Source organism: Amaranthus tricolor, chromosome 9 (assembly GCF_026212465.1).
Source record: "Amaranthus tricolor cultivar Red isolate AtriRed21 chromosome 9, ASM2621246v1, whole genome shotgun sequence".
In the NCBI taxonomy this organism is placed as follows: domain Eukaryota; kingdom Viridiplantae; phylum Streptophyta; class Magnoliopsida; order Caryophyllales; family Amaranthaceae; genus Amaranthus; species Amaranthus tricolor.
The window spans coordinates 404,486-413,469 of NC_080055.1; the positions used below are offsets into that span (position 1 = coordinate 404,486).

At 45.4% G+C, this 8,984-nt stretch overlaps 1 protein-coding gene across 1 annotated transcript; it reads left to right on the forward strand.

Annotated features, from left to right (window-relative positions):
- Positions 1–1,771: 1,771 nt before the first annotated feature.
- LOC130824124 (uncharacterized) lies at positions 1,772–3,757 on the forward strand. Its single transcript, XM_057689013.1, has one exon. It carries the CDS (start codon positions 1,772–1,774, stop codon positions 3,755–3,757), a length of 1,986 nt encoding a protein of 661 aa, XP_057544996.1.
- Positions 3,758–8,984: the final 5,227 nt, after the last annotated feature.

Consider the following 8,984-nt stretch of genomic DNA (forward strand, 5'->3'; position numbering starts at 1 on the left):
TTTACCATTATAAATAGAGATAGCCAGCATCAAAGGGGGAGGGATCTGAGAACGTCCTTTCTAATATCCTTACTCACAGTCCTCTTCATTAGCCAACCCAGATACAAGTAACCTCGACCCCGACATCTCTATTCCAGTGCTCATTCTATAATCATTTATTCATTAATCTGACATTTCCGTTCTAACTTGAGCGTCGGAGGGGTTTTCCGGGAGATCACCCCCTGGACAAGGCTAACGTGTTGTGTTGCAGGAATTCAAGTCGCTTCCTTCCGCGAATTGTCGTTCCCGACAACGCTCCTGCTTCCTCCTCAAGCATTTCAAGTGTCTCGCACTTCCTCGTTTCATAACCGAAACAGTTTGGCGCCGTCTGTGGGGACTTGAATAAAAAGGCATGGCTCCCAAGAAGAATCCAACTCAAACCACTACCGTGCACAGCACAGATACAAACACTTCAGCGGGTCACGCTAACAATCAAGCCGTGACTCGCCGTGATCTGGACATGCTAGCACGAAATCTCACTGCCGCCTTCTCCGAACAACTCCGCGCCGTCATAAATAGTAATCCTACTCAACAACGAGTGTTGGAAGACATGGCGGACCGAATAAAAAATCTGCAAGAACGAATCGAACCCCATCGTGAGATACCGAAATCCCATGAATCTCAAGATGGGAACTCAGGGATGTCACGTTCCAGCAGAAGAAATAAGAAAAGACGGGAGAGATCGAGGACCCATACAAGTCACGACAGAAGTGACCCTCGAGATGACAAATCCAAAACCGCCTCTCGAGACGCTCGTACCTATCTAGAAAGTAAGAAGCAGAGGGCGTCCGAAAGCGTTCAATCGCTGGTGGACAGAAGAAGGAAAGAAAGGAAGAAAGCGCAGCTCACGGGATCTAGCCATCCCACCAGCCCCATCACTATGCCGCGGAATGAGGTCGGCAAAGATAATCTCCCTGAAGACTCCATGCCTATAAACTTTCCACTAGCTCCGGGAATACTGAATACTCCCAACCCGGCGAAGATACAGATCCCGAATATGACGGCATTCGATAGAACGTCCTGCCTAGAGGAACACTTGATGGCTTACAAGAACTTGATGCTGCTACACACCACCAACCCAGCATTGTGGTGCAAATTCTTCCCAACTACTCTCATAGGAGTAGCTTTGTAGCATCTAGGTCACTTTGTAGCATCTAGAAGGCAGGAGAAGTCGAACTTCCACTTGCTTAGCATAACACAATTGGAAGGGGAGTCCATATCGTCATATTTGAAGAAGTTCCACGAAGCAGTGCTGGAGGTAATTGATTTGGAAGAATCGGTCGCCTTTAATGCCCTGATCAACGGAATGAAGGCTCAAAGGCTCAAGTTCCAGTTGGTCGAAAGTCAAGTGAAGACATACGCATAGGCCATGAAGCAGTGTCAAAGCTACGTCACGGCTTCTGAGATATGTCAGGCATATGACCCCAAAAAACGAAAATCAGAAAAGAAGGATCCAATATCATCCCATCAATCCTCAAGGAACAGAGAGGAACACACATCAAGAAGAGATAGAAACTATATGCCGCGTCGTCCAGAACCTCCCTCAGACATGGGACCTCCACGATCCAGACATGTCTATGTCACAGAAGGAGAAGTCAGGACGCGAAATTTGCTCGACGGAGACAACGACCCGATGTTCAACCGCAACAGGAAAGACATATTCTTCGCCATTCGGGACTAGTTGCTAACTCCACCTCCTACTACCACCCCTTCCGATCGCCGCAACTACAATATGTGGTGTGACTACCACAAAGAACATGGCCACACCTTGGCCCAATGTCGCGAACTCAAACGTATCCTACATCAGTTGGCCGACGAGGGAAAACTGTCAAGGTTCATCAATCGGAAGGACTACGACGCGAAGGGAGAAGCAGAAAGGAGGCCTTGGAATCAAAGAAGCAGATCCCCCAAGAGGGACGAGGCTAGACGCGACAGTTCCAACACACAAGGAACCATCAACATGATTTTTGGCGGCTACATCGAAGAATATCCTACCATCCGCGCCGCGAAAGACAGCGTACATGCTTTGCTCAAAGGACCTCCAAATACCAAATCAAGTGGACCGATCATGAGATTCGATGCCGCTACCTCCCAACCGCTGCAACAACCACATACTGATCTTTTGGTGGTTACCCTCAAAATTGGGCAAATGAAGGTTAAGCGAGTACTGGTAGATATCGAAAGCACGACCGATCTTATAACCATGGAGTGCCTAAGAAAAATGAAGTTTGAAGAAAAACACCTACAACCCCTCGACAAACCTTTGATCGGATTCGGGGGAAATCAAGTTATTCCACTAGGCACCATCATACTCCCTATACGAGTAGGGGAAAAAGACGGAAGCAGAACAATGCCCATACGATTCACGGTGGTGGATCTCACATTCCCCTACAATGCCATCATGGGGCTCCCACTCATCAACAAGATCAAAGCCGCAATCTTTCCCCATCAACTCTTGTTGCAATTTGAGCAGGACGACGAACAAGTTGGCATCCTCAAGGGAGATCAGATGACGGCACGTCAATGCCTCGTCAACACCCTGAAGCGGGGAACTTCCGTCGTTCCCTTCAAAAGAGAGAGGAAAGAAAGGTCTCCAACCATCATGAGTGTGTATATGGACCATCCCAACACACACGAAAGGCCCCACCCAGTGGAACGATACGAGAAGGTAGAGGTATTCGAGGGAAAACAAATCAAAATAGGGAAATATCTTCCAGATGCGGTCAGGCGAGATATCATTACCACCATAGCTGATTTCCGCGACATCTTCGCTTTTTTCACAGAAGAGATGCCTGACATACCCACAAGTGTCGTGTGCCACAAACTCGATATAAGACCAGGCTACAAACTAGTAAAGCAGAAGCTGCGACATCAAGGGAAAGAGCGAATAGAGGCCGCCAAAGAAGTGGTGGAAAAATTGCTGAAAGCCGGATTTATCAGGGAATGCAAATACTCCTATTGGCTCTCTAACGTTGTTCTTGTCAAGAAGTCAAATGGGAAGTGGAGGATGTGCGTTGATTTTACATATCTGAACAAGGAATGCCCGAAAGATGATTATCCTCTCCCCAAGATAGATCGTTTGGTGGATTCCACGGCAGGCCACGCCCTACTGAGCTTCATGGATGCTAACGCAGGTTACCATCAGATCCCGTTAGCAACCGAAGACCAGCCGCATACAATATTCATTACAAATGTCGGCGTATACTGTTACAGAGTCATGCCCTTTAGGTTAAAGAATGTCGGAGCCACTTACCAAAGAATGGTAAACAAGGTCTTCCAGTCCCAGATTGGACGAAACTTGGAGGTATACGTGGACGATATGATCACAAAAAGCAAGCAGGCGTCTGAACATGCCGCGGACCTCCGCGAAACATTCAAAACCCTCCGGAGACACCAAATGCGACTTAATTCAGACAAGTGCGTATTTGGGGTCACTAGAGGAAAGTGTCTTGGCTTTCTGGTGGACGAGAGAGGAAGCGAAGCAAACCCAGACAAGATCCGAGCTATTCAGGACATGAAATCCCCTACATCCGTGAAAGAAGTCCAAAAGCTAACAGGATGTGTGGCCGCCTTAGGGAGATTTCTATCCAAGTCCGCGGACAAATGTTCGCCTTTCTTCAAAACCCTCAAACAAAGCAAGTTTGAATGGACGAGAGAAGCTGAAGAATCCTTCCGCCAGTTAAAAGAGCACCTGTCCTCTTTACCAAAACTAGTTTAACCCATCAACGGGGAAAAGCTAGTCCTATACGTCTCTATCTCCGAATACTCGCTGTCAGGAGTATTAGTTGCGGAAAGAGAAAAGAAGAAACTCCCAGTATACTCCGCCAGTTTAAGTTTGTGTGCTTGCAACTAATTATTAAAATATATTAAATCACGTAAAGTGTAACACGAGGGAAATGAAGCTCTTATATTTGTTGTGATCCAAGTATAAGGGTGATGAACAGGTTGCTCTGTTTGGTTAGTATAGCTGCCGACAGGTATTATTATTTCTGATACTTGATATGATGTTTGGTCTTCCTTCTATTTGTTGTGATCCAAGTAGAAGGGGTGTGCACACTAGGGTTCCCTGAGACTACTCTGCTGGCCTTGAATTATTTGGGGTGACGACCTCTTGTTGAAGTAGGTATAGGGGTAAAGCCTCGGCCTACTGGCGTTCTCGTTCCCTCAAATTTAAAATTGATTATGTGTTTGTCATTATTAATTATCAAATTAATAAATTGGTTTATATGATATTATATATATTATTTTCTCAAATTGTTTTCTATTAAACTCAGCTATATGTTATTTTCTAAAATTATTTCCAATTTGATTATATTGTATTTTCTTAAATCATTTTCAAACTTAATCGTCTTACGGGATGGAGTTGGAATTACTCAATTTTTCTGATTTTGGGAGTTTTTCCCTTGTTTTTTCTTGCATTCTTGTGTTTCAGGTTATTGATTGCATGGGAATCGCGGAGTTAGGATCACTTAGAAATATAGCTTTTACTAGAGTCGTATTTCAGTTTTAATTTTACCTTAGGTTGTTTAAATTTTATATGGACACAAATTACGTTTCAGTCTTTTCTTATGTTGTAAGATCCTTTGTTGGATTTAAAATTATTAAGTTATTTCTTAGTTGTTAAGCCTTACATTTATTTTATTAGAAATAGATGTGGCGGTAACACTCCCATGAGTAGGTTTTGGCTCATGTTTTTCATTAAAGGTGTTTTCAAAAGTTCGACCTATTCTGAGGGTGTTACAAATAGACCGTGGCTGATAGTGTTCAGTGCACCTAGCGGGGGAAAAGATCCTGAAGTTACGGTCCAACGAGGACGTTGTATCTAAGTGGGAGTGAGTGTAATACCCCAGATTTAGCTTGAAAAAGTATTGATAGACTACTCATATCAACAAGGTGCATCTTCTTTTCTAGGGAGCCCATTTGCTAAGAACTTCACAGTTAAGCGTGCTTGGTGGAGAGCAATCTTAGGATGGGTGACCTCCTGGGAAGTTTTCCCGGGTGCGCACGAGTGAGGCCAAAGTGCGCTGGAAAGACTTGTGTTGGTTTGTGGGGCTAGTTTACAGTCTCCAAAAGTAGTCACCAGCGGTCCAAGGGGCCGGGGTGTTACATAATCGGTATGCCCTCCACAAGAGTCACCTACTACTCGCACAACGAGAATGAACAAGAAAAAAGAACAAATTTGGACTTGCTCCCAGAAACAAGGGGAAACGCACTGTTAAGATCGATAGCCCAAAAACAAAAGATGATTCGCAGCTTCAACCGTCGTGTCAAAACAAGACATATCCAAGTTGGTGACCTCGTCCTCTGCAAAGTCAAAGCTACGGGAAATATAGTGGAGAAAGGAAAGCTAGGGCCAACTGGGATGGCCCATTCAAAGTTACCCGCGTCATCAAACCAGGGACGTTCGAATTGGAAGACACGAAAGGAAAGAAATTACCCCGCCCGTGGAATGGAGATCACTTGAAAAAGTACTATATTTAATAAAATTCGCAAGAGGCCAGTCAATAATCATTAGTTTCAAATATCAGTCAAGTCGTTATAATTTACATTTCCATTGTTATCATCTTCGTTGTTGATTACAAAGTCCAATATCAATATAGCAGAAGTTTCAGTATCCTCAGACTATTCAACTTCAAAGCTTCAACATTCACACATTCGGTTATATTCTACTTTCTCTATCATCTAGTTCTCAAGTATTGCAAATCTTATTAAAATCAGTACTTTCTACAAAGAGATCAATGACCTCGACAAATCGGACCCTTTGAAAGGGGCCCCAAAATCAAAACCAATAAAAGTTAAAATCAATAATTCATATAAATCCGATAGAAATCAGTGACATCCATAAGTCGGACCCCTTGAGAGGGGTCCAATGATCAAAGTTATTCTAAGTAAATTTTTAATTTCCTTATTTTCCATATCGGTCCGAATAAACCGCGACTTATGAGTCAGGCACCTAAAGAAATTCAAAGTGTTTTGAATAAATCCACGGCAAAAAACATCATAATTATCCAGCATAAATATAGACAAATTATTCAAATTACAACTCAATCCAAAACCTAGAAACATTCATCGTACATCGGCCAATACAACAAATTTTACAATTAAATAATTAAACATCGTTCAGAAATGCCTCGACGTCCCCTTCTGGATCTTGAGGCGGCAGCTGCGGAGACCCGGCCATTCCCTCACTGAGGCTCGGGGTGAAGCTTATAAATTCTTCAATATTAAACGGCTCTACCTCGATCTCAGATAAATCCTTGGATAAGCCCTGGAGGTTCTTCCCTTCATCAATGAGTAGATTTGACAAAAGCACAAACCCTCCAGCTTAGAAAGCGCCAAGTTCTCCGGGACATCCGAGGCTGAAGAAGGAGTGAGAGTTAACTTATCTAAATCAAGGCATAAAGCCTCCTTTTCACCCTCCATGTCAACCTTCTCCAGCCAAGCCCTTTCCTCCTCCACATCCCACCTTGGATCGATCAGCACCGCTGACTCCCGCTCGAGAATCGAAGCTAGGTTGGTCAAAGCTTCGTCCCCCTTTTAATTGGCCATTTGTTGGAGAGAATTGAAGTTGACGCCTAGCTCCGCGGCAGCCAGACGATATTTCTCATCGCTGATCTTAGAGCTGGCTTCCATCATCTCGGTTGTCAGATCTCCCAAAAAACTCGACGCCTCCGGCTCATCCGATGTCAGCCAATCCCTAGCTATTCGGGCTCTTCTTTCCGAGCGAAGTTTGTACACCTTAGCCGCGAATAGCAAGGTCTTGAACTTAGCCAGATCATCCGACACCTGTTGAATGAGGGTGGAGGACATATTGGAGGTCGTGTCCAAGCTTCCAATGGCCCCCTCTAGCTGCTTCTTGGCCCTCTCCCGCCACTGCTCAGTCCTGACCAAGCGCTCCTTCAGTTCGGCGCACTTGGCCAGTTTTTCTTTTAGGCCCGGCAGTTCGTCCAGATCTTCCCGGAGCTTCTTGAACTCGTCATTCTGCTCCGCGCAGCGGCAGGTCAAAGCCGCCAGGGTCTCTCTATCCGCGGCACTCTGACGGCTAAGATTCAGCACGAAAGATAGCCTCAAGAAAGTCTGTCAAAAAATCAAGTCAAAAATGGTCCGATGGTTCTCACGTTAAACAAAGCAACAAAAGAGAATATGGTACCTCAGCCGCGGAAGCCTGGAGTTGGCGAACCCTGTCACTGGGAGGCAAGGACTCCAGATGATTAACATCCTTCCTGCTGATCAGATGGGATGATGCCCTGTTGAAACGGGTGATCATACCCTTATGACCAAGTTCGCTGAAGAGGGTATCATGCAGGAAGGGTAGGACCTCCCTGCGACGATACACCTCCTCAACACGCGACTCCGGAGCCGCAGCTGACTCTCCCACCTTCTCCTTGCCCTTGCTGGAGAAGGGAACTGCACCCCCCACAGGAGTAGACACCTCCCTTTCTGCCGACCTCATCTGAAGAGGTACGGCAGTCCGAATGGTGTCTACAGAGGCCTTTTTCGTCGCACTCTCCGCGTGGGAAGAAGAGTCTCTTTTTCTCTTCCTCTCCTTCCCTTCCTTCTTCCTTACTTCCTTCATCTTAGGAGGGATCACCCTCTTAGATTCATCAGGAATATGAACCCTCTTCCTCTCCTCGAGAACCGGAGAGCCTCCTCTTCGCTGGGCACCTCGTCCAGTCCCTTCTCGACCGTAGCCGAATCCTACAAAGAGAAAAAGTTAAAACTCCTCATGGCTCGCTTACAAAAAATATGAAAGTATACCTTGGGCGGAAGAGGTAAAGGCTTCTACGCGGCCCTTTGGTTGGCCCCTTGAGCAAATCGCAGCACGCTGAATTTCTTCATGAGGTCTGGATTCTTTACCTTCAAATTCTCCTTGGCGTTCCCTGAAAAATCAAAAGTTAGAAACAAGTAAAATGCAAGGGTAAAGGAAAGAGCCAACCACCCTTACTCTGATCGATAGCCAAGCTGATCCCAAATGCTGAGAGGAGGTTCTCATTCTCCAGCTCAGAACGACCCGGTATCGAATTGAGCTGGACGTTCATGGGTTTCCTCCCCAACTGCACGTCCATCTTCGCATATTTTATAATCACCGCATCAGTAAATGAACACTGCGGGATTCCATTATTAAAACCGGAAAGATTGGGCTTAATGTCAAAAGAAGTCTTGATGTTCCACCCCCTAGAACTGTACAAATAGGCGAACTTCGTCCTATACCCCTTCTGGTTATCAGGGAGGTCGTGGACTATCTTCAGCCCACGGCGGTGTGTGAAGGTTATCCACCCGCAACCATGCAATTGGGAGTTACATAATCGGGCTCTAAAAATATATCTAAAAGCTGTTAGTGTCGGAGGTACGGTCAAAACTTTGCACAAAATCAAAAACGCCACCATACAGCCCCATGCGTTAGGGTATAACTCGGGCACAGAAACGTTCAAAAAATCTAACACTTCCCTAAAAAAAGGGATGAAGAGGAAACCTAAGCCCTAACTCGAAGGAAGGGAAATATACAGCTATACAATGAGGAGGGGGAAACCTAACAGTATCGTAGTTCACTGGAGTAATAACGTTCAAATCATCCTTCAAACCCCATTTCAAAGAGAAGGCATCCCGTTGTCTGTCCAAGTCCCTCTTAGTTTGAAGATCAATAAAGTAATTGAGGGGCCCGCCACCCGGGCATCAGCACCGCGCTTTCCCTTCTAGAAGACTCGGCTGCTCCCTCGATCTTTTCCATATCTACATACAATAACCCTTCCAAGTCAGGATTTATTCGCGGCAAGTAATTTGGGAAGAAAGCGACGCTCACTTCCCAAGGAGTCGATTTCATTATCTCCGGTGTGTATATGGGGGATACAAACGACTCGTCCCCGGTCTTTATTGATTCGTAATGAGGGGTGATTCTTACTAAACTGCTATCATCCGAATCATTTATTAGCAACCCCTCCTTATTA

Bases quoted from the DNA above. Each gene is read 5' to 3' on its own strand.
- LOC130824124 (XM_057689013.1), top strand. From the start codon at position 1,772: ATGTGGTGTGACTACCACAAAGAACATGGCCACACCTTGGCCCAATGT.